General features: G+C 54.5%; 2 protein-coding genes across 2 annotated transcripts in view; both read left to right on the top strand.

Annotated features, from left to right (window-relative positions):
• The first annotated feature begins 4,443 nt into the window (after positions 1 to 4,443).
• On the top strand, positions 4,444 to 9,411 carry LOC123795601 (RIMS-binding protein 3A-like). The gene has a single exon (XM_045802441.2). It carries the CDS (start codon positions 4,444 to 4,446, stop codon positions 9,409 to 9,411), a length of 4,968 nt encoding a protein of 1,655 aa, XP_045658397.1.
• Positions 9,412 to 25,255: 15,844 nt separating this feature from the next.
• HIC2 (HIC ZBTB transcriptional repressor 2) overlaps positions 25,256 to 25,685 on the top strand; it is a 31,764-nt gene continuing 31,334 nt past the window's right edge. The window contains exon 1 of the mRNA XM_045802539.2: positions 25,256 to 25,428. The gene's annotated coding sequence lies outside the window, so the exon portion shown is untranslated. The remainder of the gene's footprint in view (positions 25,429 to 25,685) is intronic.

The raw sequence follows: 25,685 nt of genomic DNA, 5'->3' as shown, positions 1-25,685 counted from the left end.
GCAGCATGGAGTATAAGGCTGGTGATGTGGGGTGAAGACGTGAGGGGCACAGGTGCCTTCTCTCAGGGTCAGTGGAATCACTGAGTGTCAGGGCAATGTGTGTTTGCACCTAATAGACGGGAGGGTCTGTAACCCAGAGGTTCCCAAACTTGCTTCTAGTGGAATACCTCTTTATTAAGCCAAAGTCTGCCTTAGAACCTAAAGAATGATGCTAACAGGGGCGCCTGGGTGGCTCAGTTGGTTAAGTGTCTGCCTTAGGTCATGATCTCACGGTCCTGGGATGGAGCTCCACATAAGGCTCCTTGCACAATGGGGAGCCTGTTTCTTCCCCTCCCTCTGCCTGCCACTCCCCCTCCTCGTGCTGTCAAATAAATAAAATCATAAAAAAAAAAAGACACTAACAGGAGGACATGCTCTGTTGAAGCACATAGGGTCAGTGTTTCCCCTTTAGCTCCAGACACATTCTCCCACGGCCAACAATCCTACAATATTTCTCAGGAACCCTGAGCCTCTAAGGAACCTGGTTTGAAAACCACCCATGTAATGCATATTATAGGCAAGAAAGCCGAGACCTGGAGAATGCATCTACATGGTCTGTGCTCTCCCTGAGCTCCGAGTTGATGGGGGTGACAAGCAAGTCATTAACAATCACTGCACAATGTGATGAGTGTGGGGGTGGCAGAAGCCTGGCACTGGGGAAGCCCTGGTTTGCTCATCCACTCAACCACATTCCAGAACGCCTCTGACGTGCCACAGGTGGTGCCAACCCAAGCAGCAGCTGGATGGTGACTGTCGGGTTCCCAGAGACTCACCCCAGGGTCCTCTTCCTTGGCAGCAGCCTGCCCTCCTGCCCTGATGGTTGGGACTCCCTCTAGAGGCTGCAGCAGACATCCAGGCCGTGGAGCCCTAACCACTGTCCCAAGTGACAATCCAGATCTGCAGCAGCCGCCTATGTGCCCTGGCAAGCCACCTGCTCCCACCAAGCCTCGGGTTCTCCTCTGTCAAACAGAGCTGCAGTGAGGATTCCATGAAGATTCTCTGCCTGTGGCTACCACATCCAGTGGCCCAGCACCAGCTCAAGGCTAAGGCCATCCTTGCATCACTCCACCCCCCAATTCCACATTGCTTCTCCAGGAGAACAACTGGAGTCACAATTCTCTGTGTTCTTGTTACATACCATTGCCCAAAGGCATCGATCTCCCATGGCACACCAGTGATTCAGGAGAACCGGATTTGAAAAACGTGAGTAACAGCAGAAAGGGTGGAGCCCACAGAGCCACATACTGAATGAACACGACATCTGCTTCTCTGAGCCTCTGTCTCCCCACCTGTGAGATGGGGCCAAGGTCAGCTGCCCACCTACCCGGAGAAATGACTGTGTAAGTGAGAGGGCCTGAAACATAGAGAGGTCATGGACGCCATAGGCAGAGAAGCAAAGCGGTCTCTAATGTGACCATAACATCAAGGTCTAGGTGCAAATAGCCAGGTATCGATGTCCATCTGCATCTCCCAGGAGCCACTTGGTGCTGGGACAGGAAGAACAGGGAGGAGCCAGACTTAAGTAGGGCTCCTGAGCTCCCCCTCCAGCCAGCTAGGTGGCCAGGCTGAGAGAGGCCATGAATACGTGTATGTATGTGTGTTACGCAGCTTTGGATCCTGCCAACATCTCTAATGAGGCCTGACCCTCACTCCAGCCTAAGGTGTCTGCCCCAGGCCCAGATAGGCATCCCAGAGCCTGGGGCTTCAGGCCTTGATGCCAGGTGGTACCCGAATGTGGGAGATAGGCAGGCTGGGTGGCCTGGTTGGACGGTGCCCTTTGTGCCCTTCCTGCTTGCCTATCCCTGGGTCCCTATCCCTCCTTTCTGGGGAAGGACTTTTCACTTATTCCTTCTCTGAAACCACTCTGGGCAGGGACACTAATATATATCAGATACATCCCTATTCCAAATGGAGGGGTGCCAGTTAGGGCAGTCAGGGCTGTAGAGTTCTTGGGGGCCCAGACCCAGCCCACAGAGTCAGGGAAGGCTTCCTGGAGAAGGAACTGCTAAGCTGAGGCTAAAGGACAAGACAAGGTCAGCACTAGGTAAGTGGACAAAAACTCCTGCTCCACAAGGCCTTGAGACTTCTCATCTGTAAAATGGGTGGTGTAAAGAATGAATGGCATTTAGAACTGAGCATGGCACATAGTAGGTTCTTGGTCTGCAGGGGGCGTTGTTTTTTTGTGTTGGGCAATCTAAGCATCCCAGGCAGGGGGAACAACACACACAAAGGCCCAGGAGCCTTTCAGGCAGGGAGATTCTTCAGATTCCTGGAAGAAGCCTGTGAGAGTCTAGGCCAAGCCCTGGATGGGAAGATGAGAACTTACGCAGACCTTGATGCAGCTCCTATCACACACCTGGCCAGCAGCTGACAAGAGTCCTGGTGTGTCTCTCTCTAAACCAGGGAAGGCCGGTGTTATCAATACATCCATTGTGTAGAGGCCAGGAGAGGGGGCGTAATCGGCCATGTCACTCAGCCAAACAGTGGCAGAGCCTGGATGGACACCCAGGTCTCCGAGGCTTCCCATCTGCCATGAGTAATCTGGAGTGAGTCCCAGGGAGCACAAACGTTACCCATGCTGCCTCTACCACAGCCGCCCTGACCGGCCTCAGCCAAATCTCTGCTTGCCGACCTCAGTTTCCCTAGCTGCAAAAAAGGGACAGGGATTAAGATCAGTGAGCTGGGACGCCTGGGTGTCTTAGTCTTCTGGTTGGGTCATGATCTCAGGGTCTTCGGATCGAGCCCCACATCCGGCTCCTTGCTCAGCCGGGAGCCTGCTTCTCCCTCTGCCTGCTGCTTCCCCTGTTCTCTCTGACATGTAAATAAATAAAATCTTTTAAAAAATAAAATAGAAAATAATAAAATAAAAAATCAAATCAAATCAGTGAGCTGCCAACCAGAGCCTTGCTCTGTTCTAGGCACTGTGTGGTCTCACCTTAGTGAAACCTCACAAACTGAAGAAATAGATGTTCTGAGAGGTCAGGGAACTCTGGGAGGTCACACAGTACAGAAAGGGGATGCATTATTAGCTCATTTCACAGATGAGGACATGGAAATGGTACAAGGAGCTGAAGGACCCTTTGACTCCAAAGACACACCAACCCTAACCGTCTGACCACATGGCCCCTTGGAGAGCCACAGAAAGTTCTCTGGCCTTGCTACCCCCAGAGAGATGGCATCGGGAACCAGCTGGGCCTATAACTAGCTGACTTTACCTTTTGGAGGATCAGGAAGCCCTGAGCACTCCTTGGCCAGACAAAGGGTGGGCTAGGCCCCCATGGCATCCCCATTCTCCCCTCCCTCCCTGGCCAGCTCCCCATCCTGGGTTCTACTTGATCCTCTCTCCTTCTGCAGAGGCAAAGCGTGAGACCCTCCCCTGAGAGAAACACTGAGGAATGGTCTTCACAGCTGCAACCCTAAGATTGGGCAGATGGAGTCAGAGTGCCCACAGACTCTGGAAGCAAAATTTCCCAGGTTTGACTCCCCACTAAGCTACTTCTGGGCAGTGTGACCATGAAGAGGTCCTTATCTCTCAGAGTGTCCTTGCAAGATGAGCATAAAAATGAACCAAGAAAACATAGGCCAGGGGTTTGCTTCTCCAAGGAGGCTTTCTCCTTTAAATCAGCTGGCATGGTATGCCCAGACTATGCGCCTAAGAAAGACCTCTCATCTGTGAAAAAAAGACAAAAAACACACACCAAAACAAACAAACAAAAAGACTCCTCGTCTGTAAAATGGGCGTAGTAAGTTTAAATAGATAATGCATGCAAGTGCCCAGGTCCTCAGGGGTCCTTGGAAGGGTAGGCACCTTTGGGGTGCAGACATCAGATGCACCCTCCCCTAGCAGGTGTTCAGGGCTCACCTCCAAGTTTGGGGGTATTCTGTTGTGGTTCCCAGACACTTAGGCCAAATAGGCCACCTGAACAGGCACCAGGGCCAGGCGGGATCTGCTCACACCCCATCCTGACCTTGACCCACACATGGTGCTCCTCCCTTCAGGTCCAGAGCAGTGGCCGGGGCTTGCCCCGGTACAAGTTGGCCTGAAAGGATTGTACAGTGCCTGGGAGAGTATCCCCGGTGAGTCACAAAGGACATGACACCAGAAACAGGGAAGGGCCTGGGATCAGAGAGAGACCCCTGGCATCCCAGAAAGGACATGGGCTGCGTTGAGCAAGGCAGTCTGGCGCCCAGCCCCCCCGCGTAGGCAGCCAGGAGAGGAGCTCAGGCTACAGCACCCGCAGCACAGGATGGGGGAAGGCGCTCAGAGGCGGAAGGGGCGCGCGGAGACCCCCAGGGGCGCCGGAAGGGGCGCGCGGGGCGGTTGGCCGCAGCGGGGGTGGTGGCCGTTGGCTAGCAGCGGCCTGGGCCAGGCGAGATCAGGCGTCTGGCCAGGCCGTGGCCACCATGACCAAAGACTCGCCCAGCCCTTCGGGCGGGGGCCGCGCGACACCTAAGAAGCCGGGTAGTCCGAGTCCGTCGGCGGCGGTGCTGGAGGAGCAAAGGCGGGAGCTGGAGAAGCTGCGGGCCGAGCTGGAGACTGAGCGGGCGCGCGGGCGGGCGGACAGGCAGCGCTTCTCGTCCCAGGCGCGCCAGCTGCGGGAGGCGGCCGAGCGGGAGCGGCAGCAGCTGGTTGACCATCTGCGCTCCAAGTGGGAGGCTCAGCGCGGCCGGGAGCTGCGGCAGCTGCAGGAGGATGTGCTGCGGGAGCGTGAGGCCGAGATCCGGCAGCTGCTGCGCTGGAAGGAGGCCGAGATGCGGCAGCTGCGCCAGCTGCTGCACCGCGAGCGCGACGGCGTCATGCGCCAGGCCCGGGAGTTGCAGCGCCAGCTGGCCGAGGAGTTGGTGAACCGTGGTTACTGTGGCCGCGCGGGGGCGCCCGAGGTCGCTGCCGCTCAGTGCCACTGTCGCCTGCAGGAAGTGCTGGCACAGCTTCGCTGGGAAACCGACGGTGAGCAGGCTTCGCGCATCCGACACCTGCAGGCTGCGCTCGACGTGGAGCGCCAGCTCTTCCTCAAGTACATCCTAGAGCACTTCCGCTGGCATCCGGCTTTGCCCGGCTCCCCCAACCCCCAAGCCGTGCATTCTTCTGAAGGACCGCCCCCCCATGCCGCCAATGACTCCCCCGGGCCACCAAAGTCCGTCTGTAGACTCGAATCCCTGAATGCTGACTGCCTGAGCGCTGGCGTCCGCCTGCGCTCCCGCTCCCTAGACGTGGTGCGGGCCGGGTGCTCCAACTCCCCAGATAGCCTGCTCCACACGCGCGCCAGCTCTCTCGATTCCTTGGCACCAGCGCGTTCCCGCTCTCTGGACATCACCCTCGGTTGCCCCAAGGCCCCCGAATCCGAGGAGCGGGCCTCCTCGCTAGGCGCGTCCATCTTAGGCTCCCCGAGTACCCAGCCGCCGCCGCCACTACCACCGTCACCACCACCGCCACCACCGCCCTCAGAGTACAGGAGCCCTAGCGATCCGCCAGGAGACTCCGGGAGCCAGCCCTGCGAAGCCCTAGCCCGCTCGCCGCCTGGTCTGGACTACCAGGAGCTGGTGAAGCAGAACTCGGAACTGTCCAAGGCGTTGCAGGCGCTGGCACGCCGCTGCTCCGGGCTGCGGGAGGAGAACACGCAGCTGCGGCGCGCAGGCTTCCAGGACAAGTCCGACGAGAAGGTGAAGCGGCTCAAGGTGAAGCACGCGAAGCTTACCGGCCTCGCGCGGCGCCTAGAGGACCGAGCCCGAAAGCTGCAAGAAACCAACCTGCGGGCTGTGAGCGCGCCTGTGCCGGGCGAGAGCCGCGCCGGCCTGGAGCTGTGCCAGGCCTTTTCCCGCCAGCGCGCCCGGGACTTGTCCGAGCAGGCGAGCGCGCTGCTGGCCAAGGACAAGCAGATCGCAGAGCTACGGCAGGAGTGCCACTTGCTGCAGGCGCGCGTCGCCACGGGCTTCGGCAGTGTCCTGCACCCTGGCGGGGGTGCGGCCCAAGCCCAAGCCCAGTGGCTCAACATCAGCGAGTTGGACCGACTGCAGCGCGAGTCCCAGCGGGAGGTGCTGCGCCTGCAGAGACAGCTGACACGGCAGCAGGCCACCGGCAGCGCCCGAGCGGAGGCGGAAGGCCAGAGCGCACCCAGCGAGGAGGCGCGGCGCCAGCTGCAGGCGCTGGAGCTTGAGCTGGGCGCGCGGCGACGGGAGTGTGAGGAGCTGGGCGCCCAGGCGGCAACCGCGCGGCGGCGCGGCGATGAGGCTGAGGCACAGCTGCAAGCGGCGCTACGCGAGGGAGCCTGGCTGGCCCAGGAGAATGCGCGGTTGCAGGCCCAGGCCGACTGGACGCTGAAGGTGGCGGCCGAGAACGACGATGTGCGCGGGCAGCTGGGCCGCGCGTGCCAGGAGCGCGACGCCGCCGGCATGCTGGCTGAGCAGCTGCTGCAGCAGGCGGCGCGCGGGCAGGACAGGCAGCAACAGCTGCAGCACGACCTGCAGAAGGCCTTGCACGATCTCCAGGCCGCTCGCGAGGAGTTGCTAGCGCTCCAGTGTCAGCCTGGCCGCCCTCCCCAGGAACCCCAGGAGGCCCCCCAAGCCCCGGAGTCTCAAGTTAGAGATAGTGGAAGGACCGAGTTCCAGCTGGAGCCTGAAGACCAGGCACCTTCACAACCCAGCAGAGACAAATGGGAGAATCTGGAAGCTTCTCAGCCGGAAAGTCCACTTGCCATGGAGGAGCCAGCCAGTGCCCCTCAAGTGCCTGACAGAGTCCCAGCCAGTCGACCTCTGGAGTCCAGGTCCCAGGCCAAGAAAACTAGCTCGCAGTCGAACTCTTCCTCTGAGGTGGAGTCCATGTGGGCCACGGTGCCGTCTTGTCCGACTCTGGATATGGACACAGCCAGCGAGGTGGAGGATCTGGAGCCTGACAGTGTGTCCTCCACCTTGGAAGTGGGGGGCTCAGAGGCCCCCCTGGCCCCCAAGCTCAAGATCTTCCTGGCTCGGTATAGCTACAATCCTTTTAAGGGGCCTAATGAACACCCGGAGAGTGAGCTACCCCTCACAGCAGGGGATTATGTATATATCTTTGGGGACATGGATGAAGACGGCTTTTATGAAGGGGAGCTTGAGGATGGCCGCCGAGGACTGGTGCCCTCCAACCTGGTGGAGCAGATTCCAGACAGTGACCTCCTGGACTGCCTGCCCCTCAAATCCCCTGACCTTGGCCCCACTCGACTCCCAGCTGGACAGGGCAAGTGTTTGAAGGAAGATACTGGTCACAGCTTCTTGCCTGGGAAAGCCCAGGGAGCTGTGGACAGGGGGCCATGCCAGATGGTGGGGGCAGGCTCCGAGACAGAAGTGGCAGCAGAGATCTCAGATGCCAAGACAGAAGACAGCTGGCTGGGCGCACTGCAGTGTGTGAAGGAGAAGGCCTTCTCCAGACCCCTTCTAGGGACCAGAGGGGCTCTTTGCATGGCCCCCATGCAACTACACCTGCAAAATGTTACAGCCACATCGGCCAAGATTGCCTGGGTCCACAGCAGCAGCAGCCACCTCCACATGGTGTATCTCAATGGCCAGGAGCACGCCCTCACCCCAGCGGGTGCGAGCTGCTACACCTTCCACGGCCTGCATCCTGGCATGAGGTACCAGGCACGGGTGGAGGTGCAGCTGGCATGGGACTCGCTGCAGGTGCACTGGGAAACAACGTCCTCTACCATCACCTTCAACACGCCCCTGGCAGGACCCCCTGACCCTCCACTGGATGTGCTGGTGGAGCACCATGCCTCACCAGGCCTGCTGGTGGTCAGCTGGCTCCCCGTAACCATTGACTCCGCCGGGTCATCCAATGGAGTCCAGGTCACTGGCTACGCTGTGTATGCTGATGGGCTCAAGGTTGCAGAGGTTGCAGATGCCACTGCTGGGAGCACGCTGTTGGAATTTTCCCAGCTCCAGCTGCCCCTGATGTGCCAGAATGTCTCTGTGAGAACCATGTCGCTTTGTGGTGAGTCCCTGGATTCGGTACCAGCCCAGATCCCTCACAACTGTCTCACTTGTCAACAATTGCCGGAGACTTCTTCCTTTAGCTACCCCTGTGGGGACCCATCTACCTGCAGAGTCACCATCCCTGTCTGTCCTCAGAGGCTGGCGCTGGCTCCCGTGGGTGCCGCCACCAGCCCCCAGACTCCTGGAAGCTGCGGGGAGCCCCAGGCCGAGTTTCTAGAAGCCTTCCCTGAAGAACCGCCAAGGAGGCAGTCCCCAATGCCCAACCTGAGTCCAAAAAGAGAATGTGCAAGTGCGGGGTGTGGCAGCCAAGCCCAGGGGCCTCCAGAGGCCCAGGGGGTCTGCACAAAGGACCTGCTCCTTCAGCAGAGTTCCTCAAACCGCAGACCACCTCTGCCCAGTGGCCAGTCAAGGGGAGAAGACCGCTACTGGCGCGTGGGCCCCAGACAAAGCCCTGCTTCAGGAGTCATCCATCAGTTTCCAGAGTGTGGGCTCAACAAAGAACCGTATCAGGAAAAGGCTGTCCTTGAGAAGGTCCTTAGGCAAAAGCAAGATACCCAAGTGCTCATCCCTTCCTGGCTGGACACCACCAGCCAACCACATGTGTCTGACTTCCATGACATTTTGCAGGAGGATGAGGTGGTGTGCTTCAGTCGGTGGGGCACAAAGAGGAGAGAGCAGAGAAAGGAGTTGAGGACCCAAAATGGGAGAGGTCAGGCGCTGGGGGGCAAGAGAATGTGCCAGCTCCCGGTGGCCAGCCCCGAACTTTGTCCAGCTCCATCCAGCAAAGTCATTAAGATGCCCAGGGGTGGCCCCTCACCACTGGGGACAGGAGTGGACACTCTGGTCAGGGTCTTTGTGGCCCTCTTTGATTATGACCCTCTGGTGATGTCTGCCAGCCCTGAGGTGGCAGAGGAGGAGCTGGCCTTCCAGAAAGGGCAGTTGCTGAGAGTGTGGGGCTCTCAGGACTCCTGTGGCTTCTACCATGGTGAATGCAATGGGCAAGTGGGCAACATACCAGGGCACTTGGTGGCTGAGGTGAAGGTGGACACAGAGCAGACTGATGGGAGGTGGCGTTTGCCAGTGCAAGGGTACTTGCCCCCTGTGGCCCACTTCAATGACTTTGGGGGGCTCACCAACCCCCAGGGCTCCTTTCCTATGCCCCAAGGGAACCCCAGGATGTCACCACTGTGGACTCCAACAACCATGATGGCAGCTTTGGACTATGACCCCAAGGATGGGCGAGCAGGGGGCCAGGCAAAAGATAAGCTGTCACTGAGGGCAGGGGATGTGGTCACAGTCTACGGGCCTGTGGATGACAAGGGATTCTATTTCGGGGAGTCAGGTGGTCACAGGGGCCTGGTCCCAGCCCACCTGCTGGATCGCCTTTCTCTCCATGGAGAGTGAGCAAGGCTCCCACCGGGGTAGTGGCCTCTGGCCACCCACACCCCACCAGAGGAGAAGCAAGCCCTGGGACCCTACCTACAGCACCCCTCCTCACCTCCGTGCGCAGCACTGGCTCCAAGCGTCACTGTGGGAAACTGACGGCAGTCCCTGGGTGGCCCCTCGCCTCTGAGAGGAGCAAGGCTTAAGTCTGAACTGAGCTGTCCCCCAAAGAAAGCAGAACAAGCAGCCCGTGAGAGTCCGACCGGCTGTTTCGGAGTCGTCAGTGACCGTGATGGTGTTTGGAGAAGTGCCTTTTTCTGTGCTCAGTATGCATTTTCTCTAGGAGTTTCTTTAGGAGTTTCCTCATTCATTGCCTTGTATGAAAGTCTCAAGAGAAGCCTGCCTCTTAAAAAAAAAAAAAAAAGTGACCAGAATGTTATTTTTCTATCTTATGTTCAGTCCCTCATTAAAATGTTCATAGAAAAAAAGAAAAATAATACTTTAGAAGTAAAAGCACAACCAAGGGAAACACAAACATACCTGCCCCCGCCCCCCGCCTTCTGTCTAGGAATCCTGCAATGACATCAGACATGCGTTCCCCGCTGGGGAGGGCACCTCCTTCCTCTTAAGGGGGGGTGCTCAGTTTAGGGTCTTCTGGCAGGGCCACCAACGGGTTGGCCAAGAGCCAGGGCGGATGAAGCAGGGCCCCCCAGAGGCTCGGTGAGGCTGGTGTCCCCCACAGGCCTCCCTGCACATGGCCTGTATCCCTGGGTGTCAGCCTTTGTGGAGAGTGGGATCAGCATCTCCCAACTGGGGACCCCACTCTGCATGGCGTTCATAACTGTCCCCTTTTCCCAGCGTGTCTCCCTGGGAGGGCATTTCTGTATTTCCCCCATCTTACAGAAGAGCCTCTGAGGCTCAGGGGGCCCCCTCTTGTCAGGTCACACAGCTGCAGAGCTGTGTCCTCCCACAGTCTTCTGGGCTCCCCCTCTGGGAGAGTGGGAATGAAAGGTGGTCTTCATCCATCTCTGCTTCTGTCTGACACTCCTTTGTTTCCCTGAGTTCATCGATGATGTCAAAGGAAGGGCACTGCCTTCCTGGGTGCAGGAGGAACTGACCAGAAGCATTCCCAGGCAGGCAGAAGGATTGGAGCCACTAGCAGTTAGCTTCCTTGGGGAACTGGGTCCAGAGGGTTCCACCAAGCTGGTCCTGGGAAGGAACAGACCCAGGGTGGGGGGGTTGCTGCCGTATTGTCACAAAACACAGGGGCTAGTGTGGCAGCTGTGGTGTGCACGCACCGCTCGTGAGAGGAAGGCTTCTGGCCTAAGCCTGGGAAGGAAACTGTTCCTTACTCAACCATTTTTTAATTTTTTAATTTTTTATTTATTTATTTTAAAAGATTTTATGTATTTATTTGACAGAGAGACAGCCAGTGAGAGAGGGAACACAAGCAGGGGGAGTGGGAGAGAAAGAAGCAGACTCCCAGCAGAGGAGCCTGATGTGGGGCTTGATCCCAGGACCCCAGGATCACGCCCTGAGCCCAAGGCAGACGCCTAACAATTGAGCCACCCAGGTGCCCCTCAACCATTTTTTAAAAGATTTTATTTTATTATTTATTTGAGAGAGTGAGAGAGAGCATGAGTGGTGGTGGGGGGGACAGAGGGAGAGGGAGAAGCAGACTCCCTGCTGAGCACCGGAGCCAGCCAGGTACCTCCCATGTTGACCATTTTTAAGTGTATGATTCAGTAGTGTTAAGTACATTCATACTGTCGTGCAACCAATTTCCTGAGTTCTTTTCATCTCACAAAACTGAAACTCTGTGCCCATTAAACAACTCCCCATATCACTTCCCTCAGTGCCCAATAACCTTTTTTTAAAGATTTTATTTTAGTTTATTTCACAGAGAGAGTGAGAGAGCACAAGCAGGGGGAACAGTAGAGGCAGAGGGAAAAGTAGACTCTCCATTGAGCCAGGAGCCCGATGCAGGGCTCGATCCCAGGACTCTGGGATCATGACCTGAGCTGAAGAACGACGCTTAACCATCTGAGCCACCCAGGAGCCCCAGCCCCCAATAACCTTTAATCTACTTTTTGTCTCTGAATTTGAATACTCTAGGGATCTCCTCCTGTAAGTGGACTCACACAGTAAATTTGTCTTTTTGTGTCTAGCTTATTTCAGTGAACATAAGGTTCAGCCTCGTTGTGGCATGTATCAAATCGTCCTTCCTCTTTAAGGCCAAGTAATATTCCATTGAATGGATAGACCACATTTTGTTTACCCATTCATCCATCAGTGGACTCTTGGGTTGGTTCTACTTTCTTGGCTATTGTGAATAATGCTGCTACGAACATGGGTGTGTAAATCTCTCTTCCCAGCTTTCACAGTGTTTCAAACTGTCAGGTGCCTGTGAGCGCACAACCCCAAAGGAGCCTGCGGACAACGAACAACAAGAAAACCACTCCTGCAAGAGAGGAGAGCCTGGCCCCTTCCGGCTCCTGGGCACAGGTTGGGAGGCTGCGGGGGGCTTCCCATGGACCGCGGGGGTAGGGATGTTTTCCATGCATTGGAAGAGCAACAGCAGTTCAGCTGAGAAGAGAAAGAGAAGAGAAACTTTAATCCACCCACTTTCAAAATTAAAGACAATAACTATAACTCCATAAGAACCAAATGAGAACTATGCTAACCGTACTGTTCCGCCACTTTTTACTTAACTTTGCATCCTTCCCTGACCACTGGTCAAGCTTGCTCCCTTTGTTCCAACAGCTGCAGAATAATCTGTCGTGGATATGAAGTGGCCCCCCACCCCCTCGCTGCAGCCCCTACCCCACTTTATTTTCCTCTGTAGCCCTAATCTACAGTTGGCATGTTGCCCCTGGTTTTCCTGTTGTCTGTGTCCCACCCCCACAGCCCTCTCCACAGACAGAATGTAAGCTCCAATGAAGAGACCTCTTTGGCTTAGTCATTGCCAAAGCCATTGTCATAGTGGGTCCTCAATAAATGCATGTGGAATGAAGGAACAAGTAGTTTTTGACCATCCTCTGTCTGTGGTCTCTGTGCTGGCCCAGACACTGGCCTGGGCTCCAGGCATTCATACCGCACACTGGGCTAAATCCATTGGCATAGAGGAAGATGCTGACCCTGACCAGCAGAGGGTATGTTTGCTAATTCTGACCCTGGGACACTGGGGCAGGAGAGAAGGAGGGGATTCCCAACAGCAGAAGCAAAGGCCCTGAGGCACAGGCAGGGGAAAGAGACTGGGGACAAGTACCTACCAGCTGGGGAGGGCCCCCTCTCCTGGAAGGCCTTCCAAGTCCCTGGGAGCTTCCTGCCGCCGCCACCAGGGGGCAGCCTGGGCGCACCAAGGGTGGCTCCCCAGGGACTGTGCACCCGGGCAGAGCTGCATGGGCCCACACCTGTCTTTTCAGGCCCTGAGCGTAGTGTCAGGGTAAGCAGAAACTTCTCTTTGACCCTGCAGGCCTGGGATTCAGGCCCCACCATCCCTGTTCTCTTCCTTCCCTCTCACCAAAGCACCCTGAGGGGCCCCTCCTCCCTACACAGTGGTTGCCTTTCTGGGCACCCCGGATTGATATCAGGCCTGGCAAGTCTAATACCCAGCCACAGGGAAGCCTCGCTTTTCAGAACTCTTCTTCCAGTCCTGTTTCTACAAATCCTAGCTTCCTCGAGGCTATGGGAAGTTTGAGTGAATGAGTAAGGAAGCGCGAGGCCTGTTGGCCTAGAAGAGGCAGGACCACGAGTGGTGGAGCAGCTGGGCTGCAGAGCCCAGCCAGCTAGATCCTAACCCTGGCTTGCCAGTGGACAGCTGGGAGGCTTCTCTGAACTTCAGTTTCTTCACCTTTGGCAGGGCCGGGGGTGGGGCAGGAGGTTACAGGGAGCAGGTCATACGTACAGAACACTCAGCCCAGGCTCAGGACCCAAAGGAAGACCAAGAAAGCTGGTAAGGACACAGGTGGCAGGGGCTGATGGGTCTGGATCCAGCTTGCTTCCCGCCAGGGCACTGAGAACCTGGAGACTGAGCAGAAGCACAGGGACGCCGTGTGGGTCTAGCAAGGTGGGCAGGCTAGGAAGGAGCAGGTGCCCGGTTGTTGCCTGCATTGGGGCCCCTCCCCAACTGACCAGACCACCTGGAGGCCCAAAGCCTGTCCAGGCCTGCCCAGGAGGGGGCTGGGGGATGGGAAGCCCAGCTGGCCAGAGGGCAGAGGAGCCTATGGAGTGGGCAAAGGGGCAGCATCTGAAGAGCCTGGAGAGTTCTGGAGCAAGGGTCACCAAGCCTGTCCTGGTGCTGTTCACTTCTGCCCAGGGGCCTCTGGTCAGGGCAAGTCTCAGCACCTCACCAGCCCTCCTCCCACAGAGGAGAGGCTTTCGGCTTTCGGTTATTTCTCATCAGGGACCTTGTTTCCTGCTCTGGCTCCCCACATCATCGGTATGGGTTACCCCGATTCACAAATGAGAAGAGAGACGCAGTGGCAAGAGAAAAGCAGCTGCCACAAAAATCGCATGAAGATGCCCAAGGGACTCCTTCCAGCCTTTGCTAACGCCCACCTGCCATAGGGACCCCCGTCCAGCTGGAGCCCCCTGGGACTAGCCCATCTGTCCCCCCTCTACCTTTCAGCGACCGGCCCCTCTTGCCCTTTGCCACTGTGCATGAGGCCCATCTTAAGCTCGTTCCAACTTTTGGTCACACCCTCCTCTGCCTGTCTCGCCCCTGTGGAAGTCAGATGGGGGGGGGCCTGCGGGAGGTCAGATGTCCCTACCTAAGGTAGGACACACCGGGCCAGCTCTGTCTTGTGAAACCAGTTGCCACTGGCTCCGGGAACCTGGGCATAGAGGGTTCGTGGGGCCACGGTGTCACTACTGACACCTCACCTGTCTCCACAGGGGCAGCCCACGTCTGGGCTCGGCCCCGCTTGGCGCTGTCCCAGGAGGTGGGTAGGTCTGCAGTGGGTCTATTCTGGGCTGCAATTCTCTGTATTTGCAGCCCCCCCCCCCAAGGCCCTGCTATCTGATACCTGGCTCTTGGCCTGTGTGCCCCATTGTGCCCCGAACCCCCAGGTAAACTCCCTTCAAATCCCCTGGTAAATGACCACCTGGCAGGCTGTCCCCGCCTAGCCGGACCCCCAGGACATTGACCTTAGTGTGGGGGATGGCACTGGCCATACCCCTTGGCTAGAGGGTGCCCTCTCCGGGGCTTGGCCCCTCTTGCTCAGCTTGAGAGTGGGGTGGGGGCTGAATCTGAATCCTGGATTGCCCACTTCCAGTTGGGAAACCTCAGGAGATTTTTTGATTCTCAGCCTCGACTTCCTTTTCCCTAAAATTGGCCTTCCCGGCTGGGCAGCTCTATCCCTTCAGCCAGCTCACTCCGAGGTGTCCTTCAAAAGTGCCCTCTGCGGTGTCTCTCCAGGCCGCTTCTCCATCCAGCCCCACCCTCACTGGATTTCGCTGCCCCTCGCAGGTGTCTGAACTGCCCCCAGGCATAATCCCTGTAAATGAGTAAATTACCCATTCATTTCACTGCCTCTCCCATCAGACTGGGTCTAACTGCATGTTGCACCCTCAACACCAACGTCTGGATCCGGCGTGGAGCTCGCTTGCGTCAGGGTTTGTGGGCCAGCGCATTCCTAATTTAGGACAGGGGCACCAACTGGCCTGTAGCCAAGACCGGCCCAAGAAAGTGTTGGCCTGGGGCTATCCATGGGCGCTTCCCAATAAGAACTGACCTTTATGAGCCCTCACCATGTGCCTTAGCTCACGTCCTGCTGTCCTGCTGCCCTGCTCACGGCAACCCTATCCAGATGGTGTAATTATTTCTCCCTTTTACAGATGGAGAAACTCAGGCTCAGAGAGAGGAGGTCATTCATCAAGGTCATTTGGTTGGTAGCAGAGCCAGGGTCTGAACCCAGGTGTGTCCCTTTGCCCCTTGCCCTTATCTGAAGGATTCCTTCCCCCAGCCTGGGGGCAGGGTCTGGGTCTAGGGAGGTGAGTCTAGGGAGGGAGAGTCAGGAATTCAAATTGGTAGAGCTGGTGGGGGGGAGGGCAAGAGGTGCTGGGGAGTGGCCAATAGTTAAGGCTTGGGCAACAGGGTGCTCTGCAGGCTTTGCTTCGGGGAGGGAGGGGGCAGTGGGGCAGGCACAGACCTGCTGAGCCAGAAATGCCCAAGGGTCTCCAGGGGGAGGCATAGGGAAGGTGGTTGTAAGCTGGGGCCAGCAAAGCACCCCAGGGGGCGGGCCAAGGGGTAGAATTGGGCACTGAGGCCCCACCCCAGAACCATGGGGATTTAAGGAGAAAGAGGCCTCAGAGAGGGCAGGGGGCCACATTTTCTAGAAGGAGGGAGTGGTCAGTCTCCACAAGGTCAGGCAAGATAAGAGTCACTGGGCCCAGCCTCCCTCGTGACTGTGACCAGAGGCTGCAGTCCCAGCCCAGGGGCTTCCGTGTGCTGGCCCGGAGGGAGCTACCCCCTCCCCCACGCTACAGGAAGCCTCACTGAACCCTGGTGATGAGAGAAGGCTCCCCAAAAGAAAACTGCAACGTTGGAATTTGGAAATTCCAAACCCTCCCCACAGTGCAGCCTTGGTCCACTCCTACCCCTCTTGCTACTCCAACAGAGTGCCCAGGCAGTTCCCAGTCCTCCAGGACACTGTTCCCTGCTGAGATTCAGGAGGAGACTGCCCTCTCAGTTCCTGTCCCCCTCAATGGAGAGGAACCTCACTAAGGAAATAGAGCATTGTCTCATCTTATCCCCACCTTTGCCCTGGGGTACTTTCTTTGCCCACTTTCCCCCCCTCTCCTCATCTGCTGAGGTTCTGCTTGGCTTCTGCCTGCCCTATCCAAGCCCATGGGGGCAGATACAGCTATCAGCCCATTTTACAGGTGGGAAAACTAAGGCCAATAGAGGTCTGTACTAGGGCAGCTGGCTGGGCACTGTTACAGCTAGGACTGGGATCCAGGTCCGACCGCCTTTCCTCAGGCTTCCCCCAGAAGCACAGGCCCACTGACGTTCATTTCTACCTTGCTTATCACGGAGCCATGACTGGACGTCCTCCTTCATCCACCCGTTCTGTGGGTCCGGCAGCTGTTCAGGCACAGGGCTAAGAGTGTCCTGCAGAAAGACCCCAGAACAGACCCTGCCGGTCTAATGGTGGAAGCAGCCAAGAAGCCAAAGGGCTTAATGGGAGGTTAATCAGAAGCGCCTGAGTGGGCTTGCAACCAAGGAGGACACAGGCAGAGTTCTCCAAGACAGGGAAGCCGCACTGAAATCTTTCTTTTTCTTTATTTCATAATGGTTTTTCCCAATAAATAAATAAATAAATAAATAAATAAATAAATAAATAAATAACAAAAATAATACATGGAGGAATGCCAACAATACAGGGGATTAAATGTAGAGTTAAATGAGAAGCCTCCCTCTTCACCCCTCCCCCATTTCCCTTCCTCTCCTGAGACTTCTGCCCCAATTTTCTGTAAAGATTTCTTTTTTCAAGATTTATTTATTTGTTTTAGGGAGCTTGAGAGAGAGAGAGAGAGAGCCTGAGAAAAGTCTCACGCGCATGGGAGCATGTGAGCAGGGAGAGGGACAGAGGGAGAGAGAGAATCCTGGAGAAGACTCCCTGCTGAGCGTGGAGCCCAAAGTGGGGCTCTATCCCAGGACCCTGAGATCATGAGCTGAGATGACATCCAGAGTTGGCCGCTCAACCGGCTGAGCCATCCAGGTGCCCCATTCTTTAGGGATTTATAAGCATAGATAGAAATGGGAACACATATAATGTTTAAAAATCATCAACGTGGGGATGCCTGCGTGGCTTAGCCCGTTAAGCATCTGCCTTCAGCTCAGATCATGATCCCGGGGTCCTGGGATTGAGTCCCACATCGGGCTCCTGGCTCAGCAGGGAGCCTGTTTCTCCCTCTGCCTTCAGCTCCCCCTGCTTGTGCTTGCTCTCTCTCGCTCGCTCTCTCTGACAAATAAATAAAATCTTAAAAAAAAATAATCAATGTGATGACATCATACATCTTGCTTCCTCCAATCAGCAGAATGTCTGGGCCAACTGTAATCTTGTCTCCCTTCCTGGCAAGTGTGCCTTCAGCTGGGTTCCAGGGCTGTCTTGCCTTCTATGCAGCTTCCCCCCGGGTTGCTGGGGGAGCGGACTCCCCCACATGCTTCTAGTGCAAGTATGTTTAAGACACCAGCCGCTGGCCTGGGCTCACAGCACTCCCTGTCTGTTGGTGCTCATCACATCCCATGGTCCCATGTGCTTGGTACCTGTCCTGCCAGCCTTTTCTGGGTATTTCAGAAAGCCCTCTCTCCCTTCAGGAATTTGTACTTGCTGCTCCCCTGCCTGGCCTCACCTTGCCTCTCACCCCAGTTTGGCCTTTGGGTCTCGCTTATTAATTCACGAGTGCACCAAACAGTATTGACTGTACAGGTGCCTCTCCCTGTCCTAGGCACTTTCTGTGGCAGGGAAAAGTGGATGATGGTGGCTTGCGCGGAGTACTCATTCTGGTGAGGGGGAGAGAGGTGAACAAAGAAGCACATACTCAATAAGGTCTTTGCAGATGGTGCAAGACCTGGGAAGGAGATAGGGCGCAAGGATGGAGAGAGAAGGGCAGCTATTTCAGAGCAATTGGGGTGCCTGACTGGCTCAGTTGGTAAAGCATGTGACTCCTGATCTTGGGGTTGTAAGTTTGAGTCCCATGTTGAGTGTGGAGATTACTTAAAAATAAAATCTTTGGGGCACCTGGGTGGCACAGTGGGTTGGGCACCTGACTTTTGATTTCTGCTTAGGTCTGATCTCAGGCTCTTGAGATTGAGCCCCACGTGGGGCTCCGTGCTGGGCATGGAATCTGCTTGGGATTCTCTCTCTCCCTCTGCCCCTTCTCCTGCTGTCTCTTTCTCTCTCAAATAAATAAAATCTTTAAAAAATTATTTATTTATTTGAGAGAGAAAGAGCATGAGTGGGGGTAGGGGCAGAGGGAGAGGGAGATGCAGACTCCCCACTGAGTGGGAGCGCGACATCCCAGGACCCCAAGATCACCACCCAAGCCGAAGTCAGATGCTTAACTGACTGAGCCACCCAGGTGCCCCTAAAAATAAAATCTTTAAAAAAAGAAAGAAAGAAAGAAAGAGCAATCAGAGGAAGTTGCACTGGGAGCAACATTGGAGCGAGCGATGAAACACGGCTTGCCAGGCAGAGGGCCCAGCATAGGCAAAGCCCCCTCCTTGGCCCCACAAACCAGAGCACTCAGTTTCTCTGTACTGCACATCTTGCCCAGATCCAACCCTTCTCTGAGTATCGTCTCATCTCCTTCCTTGTCCATGGTCTTCCAGAGCCAGGCGCCTCCACTGTGCCGTTCACTAGCCTGGTGCCCACCGCACTGACGTCAATGCTGTCAGCAACTGTCGATTGAATGACAATGGAGTGTGCGGCCTCTCCTGGGCTCAGGGTGTCTGGCTCTGCCTGGGTCTGTGAGATGGCAAAACGAGGGGAGGTGTGTAGCGAGCGAGGAAGCCTCCTCCCAGCAAGGCATGGCCTTCGCTCTAGGGAATATCGTGTTGGGGGACTTTTCTTAATTAAAAAAAAAAAGATTTATTTATTTATTTATTTATTTATTTATTTATTTGAGATTTTACTTATTTGAGAGAGTGCGTGCACATGCAAGCAGGGGGAGGGACAGAGGGAGAGTGAGAGAGAGAATCTCAAGCAGACTCCATGCAGAGTGTAGAGCCAAGGGGGGGCGGGGTTCAATCCCACACCCCCGCACCCCAAGATCAAGATCATGACCTGAGCAGAAATCAAGAGTTGGCTGCTGGGAATGCCTGGGTGGCTCAGGTGGTTAAGCGTCTTTCTTTGGCTCAGGTCATGATCCCAGGGTCCTGGAATCAAGTTGTCCATCAGGCTCCTTGTTCAGCAGGGAGCCTGCTTCTGCCTCTGCCTGCTGCTCTCTCTGCTTGTGAGTTCTCTCTCTCTCTTGAATAAATAAATAAATGTTAAAAAAAAAAAGATGAAGGGGCGCCTGGGTGGCACGGCGGTTAAGCGTCTGCCTTCGGCTCAGGGCGTGATCCCGGCGTTATGGGATCAAGCCCCACATCAGGATCTTCTGCTATGAGCCTGCTTCTTCCTCTCCCACTCCCCCTGCTTGGGCTCCCGCTCTCGCTGGCTGTCTCTATCTCTGTCGAATAAATAAATAAAATCTTAAAAAAAAAAAAAGATGAAAAAAGCCTTGTTTAAAAAATAAAAAATAAAAAGTGTCAGCCGCTCAATGGACTGAGCCACCCTGATGCCCCTATTTATTTATTTGAGAGAGAGGATGAGAGAGAGAGAGAGAGAGTCAGTGGGAAGAGGAGGAGGGGAGGGGCAGAGGGAGAGGGAGAGAGGCACCCAGGCAGATTCCTCCACCCCGCCACAGGGATGGATCTCAAGACCCTGAGATTACCACCCCAGATGAAACCAAGAGTCAGTTGTTTAAGCGACTGTGCCACCCAGACGCCCCAGGGGACTTTTCTTCAGATGGGGTACTGTTTCAAGAGGCAGGACCAAGCTCTTGCCTCTCAGAGGGGCTTGGGTTTAAGCTTAGCTGTGTGACCTTGAGCAGGTGACCTTAACCTCTTTGAGCCTCAGTTTTCTCATCTATAAAATGGGATTGTAATAGCATCCTTCTCATAGGTGGTGATGAGAAACAACACGCCCACGTGTGTACTGTGCTTTGCTCACATGTAGAGTAAGGACTCAATGTTGAGAGCCAATAACAGCAACCAGAAATTGGGTGAGGCTGCTGTTCTTGCAAGACTGATTCTACTTCCCAGTTGAATGACCTGAACACCAGGTTTCTGCAGTGCCACTCCGCCTCCTGTGTGTACCACTCACATTACATCCTTTGTGACAGGGAATGAATGAACCCCACATGACTTGGGAACCGGCTGATGGGGTGATTAGTGGTAGGAGAGAACAGGGTGGGAGTTGGGAGGAAATTCATTCATTCATTCATTTGACTTTTTGGTTAACCACCTATTTGGTGGCAGGCATGAGCTGGGTACTAGGTCTGCAAGAATGCACAAGACGTCTTCCTGCTGTCAGGGCAACTGCCCATCAGGGGCATCAGGACTGTATCAGAGTGAGCAGCCTGAGATCAGGGGAGACTTCCTGAAGGAGGCGATGTCTGATGTGAGTAGGAGTTGGCCAGGCAGAGGTGGGGAGAAGAAGGAAGGGTGGTGCAGGCAGGAGGAGCCCTGGGTGTTAATACCCAGATGTGGGAGGAAAAATCTTGGCATGTCCAGGAACTGAGAGTTTGCCAACGTGGCTTGAGCTTGGGGCGGAGGGAGGTGAGTTGTGATTTTACATGGGATATGCTTATACCAAAATATTATTGGTTGTTTATCTGAAATTCAAATTAAACTAGGCATCCTGTATTTTTTATATTTGTTAAATCTGGCTGTCATGTTAAAAGGCTGTGATTTACCTTTTTGGGATATTTTGTATCATTTGTTTTCCTTTTGTTGTTTTTTTCAATTGAGAAAGATGATGGTTAAAGTGGCAAATCAGCTCTACTGTCCTTCCTTGATCCATACTACATGACATAACAATCATAGCTACTTTAGCCAGGGCTTGCCAGAGCCTGATTCTGCATACTCTATCTGCCAGTTTCATCTTAATCAGTCCTCAAAAGAGCCCCATGGGCAGGTGCTGTTGATTCTCAAATGACTGATGAGAAAAGATGATCAGAGAGGTTAGCTCCCGTGCTAGACACGCAGAGGGAGCGGGAGTACAAGATACCCCTAGTTCTCCATGGCTCTCCTATCCCCACCACTGTGTGGTTTTTGTATTCCCATATTACCTTCCACCCAAACAGAGTTTTACAGGGTTGCTATTAGTGAGAACAAAATCTTGAAGTCTGCTATTTTTACTTAATATATCAAAAGCTTTCCCCCAAGTTTCAAAGTTTAAGTGCTTATGTACTGTTGCACTGGAAGCATGCTTGGATTTTATAAAGTGCTTGGCAGGAAATGGGCTTGGGAGTGAGCACTGGATGTGGGGAGACCATGGAAGCCTGCTCAGGACAGAGAGGGTGGGGGTCTAGTTCAATAAGATCTAGAAATCCTTCCCCCCACCTTGGACCTTTTTTTTTTCTTTCTGATTTTATTTGTTTGTTTGTTTGTTTGTTTTATTTTTAAGTAATCTCTACACCCAACGTGGGGCTCAAACTCCCAGCCCTGGGATCAAGAGTCCCACGCTCCACTGACTGAGCCAGCCAGGTGACCCTCTTTCTGATTTTAAAGGGAATATGTACTGAGTATGGAAAACTTGGAATGGTCGGGAAAGTTAAAGAAGCAGGAATAACAAAACCTTAACTGGCAGGATATGAATTGCTACTCCATTTGGGGGAAGAATACCTGGAAGGACCTATTCAAATTGAAAATGCCCACATATCATGTAACCCATAGATTCTATTTCTAATAAACTGTTCTGAAGTGAAGGTAGGAGAACATAAAGATATATATTCAACAACTTAAAAAATTTATCTTTTTAATTTTTATTTTTATTATTTTTATTTTTTTTAAAGATTTTATTTATTTATTTGACAGAGATAGAGACAGCCAGCGAGAGAGGGAACACAAGCAGGAGGAGTGGGAGAGGAAGAAGCAGGCTCACAGCAGAGGAGCCTGATGTGGGGCTCGATCCCACAACGCCAGGATCACGCCCTGAGCCGAAGGCAGACGCTCAACCGCTGTGCCACCCAGGCGCCCCAAAAAATTTATTTTTTTTTAAAGCACCAAACTGTAAGTATCCCAAAGAGCTGTGATTAAGGCAAGTGTTTCCAGAACCCTCACACTCTGGAATCTGTCGGCTATTAAAAAGTGAATTTATGTGATATGAACTAGAAAGATATCTGTGATAGCTTCTTGGGGACAAAGAGCAAATGTCTTGTAAGTTCCAAAGTGACTTACAGTTTATATAGTATATTATTTTATACTTTCAAAAAAGTAAGGTCTTTTTTGTAACGGGAGCAGGTATGTGTTGATGTCAGAGAAAGGAGTGAAGGTACATGTCAAACTATTTATGTTACTTCAGAGGACAGATGGGAGTGGGGAGAAAGGAGAATTTGGAACTTAAAAAAAATGTATTTCAGCTAGAATTATTCCTAGTAGAAATGTTACTTTTGTAATAAAATACTAAAATATACATGTGTGTGAAAAAAATTGCAAACCCTAGAGAGAACAAACCTCTGTAAATAATTTGGTGTATTTTCTCCATTTGCTTCTCCATGGATCAATATTTTATATTTTGTATATACTTGCACAGTTTTTTCTCTTAATATCATTTGCACATTTCTAGGTCATAAAACATCTTTGTAAACACAGCTTGCAGTGACTGCTTAGCATTTTATCATGTGGGGTGTTTAACCAATCCCCTGTTTTCAGACATGCATGCTGTGTATGAGTTTTTTCATTATTATAAATGACACTTGAAAAAATATGATTGTACATTAATTTTCAAATGCAAATGAAACAAGTGACTACCGAGTGCCTATTGAGTCTCAGGTGTGCTCTGGGCACTGGGGTTCCAAGCTTATGGTCTGGTTACAAAGACAGACCGTCAAGCAAACGGTCTTCAAATGTGGTTAATTTCTTTAAAACAGAATCCAGAAGATGGATGGACCATTGTAAAAAATTTTTATTTTTTTATTTTTTTTAAAGATTTTATTTATTTATTTGACAGAGAGAGAGACAGCCAGCGAGAGAGGGAACACAGGCAGGGGGAGTGGGAGAGGAAGAAGCAGGCTCATAGCGGAGGAGCCTGATGTGGGGCTCGATCCCATAACGACGGGATCACGCCCTGAGCCAAAGGCAGACGCCCAACCGCTGTGCCACCCAGGCGCCCCAAGATTTTTATTTTTGACTCGTACTGTCAAATTCACGTTCAGAAATTTTGAGGCAATTTGTATACTTCCAACAATATGTGAAAGTGATCACCCTACTGGACCCCTGCCTGGTGTTTGAAGGTTGTCATTTGAAACCGATCCCTGATTTGGTAGAAAACAAAACAAAACAATCCCCCACCCCAAACCCTCAGTATCTTGTAGTTTTAACTTGCATGCCTTTGGTTATTAGAACATTGACATTTTTTTCAACAGTCTTTCTTTCTTTCTTTCTTTCTTTCTTTCTTTCTTTCTTTCTTTCTTCCTTCCTTCCTTCCTTCCTTCATTCCTTTTTCTTTTCTTTCTTTCTTTCTTTCTTTCTTTCTTTCTTTCTTTCTTTCTTTCTCTCTTTCTTTCTTTCTTTTTAAGATTTTATTTATTTGAGACAGAGAGGGAGAGAGAGAACGACTGGTGGGGAGGGGCAGAGGCAGAGGGAGAAGCAGACTCCCTGCTGAGCAAGGAGCAGAAAGTGGGGCTCAATTCCAGGACCCTGGGATCATGACCTGAGCCGAAGGCAGATGCTTAACCGCCTGAGCTACCCAGGTGCCCTCAGTAGTTTTTTTCAAATAGTTGAGTTCTCTACTAAACTCTATTCATGGAATATGCCTTTTCTTCCTTACCAATGCTTAATATTTCTCTTTTCATTTGTTATGTTCTTACCGTTTCTAGGCTTTTTTTTTCTTGGTTTGTACCACACTGGGTTGACTGCAATAGCTTTATAATTTAAGCATCTGTTAGAGCAAGTCCACCCTCATTTGTGGGAAATGATAGCTGTTTTTGATGATTTATTCTTGCAGGTGAACTTAGAAATTTGTTAAGTCTTGTTAGGATTACATTAATTTTATACATTACATTCAATATACATTTACATTTAATGTATGTTAAATTTATACATTAATCTAGAAAGAATGGTCTTATAACCAGCCTTCCAGAGGGGGTTTATTGAATTGGCTTTCTGTTTTGGCTAGTGCTAGGGCAACTTCCCTGCATGGCAAGTCTGGGTTCTTCTCAGACTTTGACAGTGGTGTGTTCTTTTGTTTGGTGTTCAAAGTAGAAAGAGGTCCATTAAGAAACTCCCTAGAGAAGTGGCTAGGGCTCAGGGCCAGCTCCAGCCCCTCAGCAGGCCATCTGAACGATTGCCACGAGCCTGGATCCAGGAGGGCCAGCTTAGGCAGGTCTCTTGACCCCAGGGGCCTGCGAGGGGCTGCGGTCACCGGAAGGGGCTGGCTGAGCACCGCGTGCTCACGACCTCTGTGCCCTCTTAGCAGGTAAGGCCAGCCCGCGTGGCTGCGGGAGCGGGGAGCTAAAGGGGCGCTGGGGTCAGGGGTCAGGGAGTCCCCTTCCCCTTCGGACCCAAATTGGCCCGGGCCTCCTCGGGAGCCGGATCACGCCTCCTGCAGTACGGGGGGGGGGGGGGGGGGGGCTGCGCCTTTGACGGTGGGGTCCCTGCGGGGCACAGAGCGGAGGCGCGAAGGTGTCCTGGAGGTGGGGTGCAAGCAGGTCGCTAGGGGTTCCTGATGGGGGCCTCCAAGGGGTCAGGGTCAGGCTCAAAGGGGGTTCGCACTGAGTGTGCGGGCTGGGCGTGGGCCTGTGGGGGTCCAGAGTCCTCTTTCCGGGGGTGGGGGTGCATGGGTGGGCGGCCCCGGCGTTTCTGGGGTGCGGTCGCCGTCCCGTCCCTACACCTGGGGTCGAAGTCGGGCGGGGCGCCCAGGGTCGGGGTCTCCGGGTCCTCCGCGCGCCCCTCCCCCACGGCGCCGTCCAGCAGGCCCGTCGCCCCGCCCTGCCCAGTGTTCGGACGGCTCGCCAGCTCCGCCCCGCCCCGGGCCCCGCCCACCACTAGACCCCGCCCCATCCCGCTCCCGGCCCCGCCCCGCCGCTCGCCCATTCAGATGTGGGTCAGGGGTGAGCGGGCGGCGCCGACGTCACAAGCTTCCAAGATGGCGCCGGGCGGGCGGCTGTGAGCGGCGCTCGGGGCGCGCTGGGCGGGGAGCCGAGCCGGGCCGGCGGCGGGCGGACGGGGCGGGCGCAGGCGGCGCGAGTCGGGCGCCGAGGACGAGGGGCCGCGGGTAGGGCCGGCCGGCCGGCGGGCGGAGCGCCGCCGCCGACGCACACGAGGTGAGAGGCGGTCGGGGGCAACGGGGGCCGCGGGCGGGGGCCGCGGGCGGGCGCGCCCCCGGGGAGAGGGGCGTGGGCGGGCGCGCGCCCGCCGGGGCTGGGCGGGGGCGCACTCGGGACCCCCCGGCCAGACGCAGCCTGCCGCGGCTTTGTGGTCCCGGTGCCCGGCAGGGCGCGGGCGGCGGGGGACCCTGGGCACAAAGCCCCGGGGCCGCGCCAGGCCGGGGCGCGGGTCTGTAGAGCGGGGGTCGGCGGGC

The sequence above is a fragment of the Ursus americanus genome, chromosome 30, assembly GCF_024610735.1.
Source record: "Ursus americanus isolate L20-20 chromosome 30, mUrsAme1.1.p, whole genome shotgun sequence".
In the NCBI taxonomy this organism is placed as follows: domain Eukaryota; kingdom Metazoa; phylum Chordata; class Mammalia; order Carnivora; family Ursidae; genus Ursus; species Ursus americanus.
The sequence above is the reverse complement of the archived record's forward strand: the minus strand, read 5'-3'. Positions and strand labels throughout refer to the sequence as shown.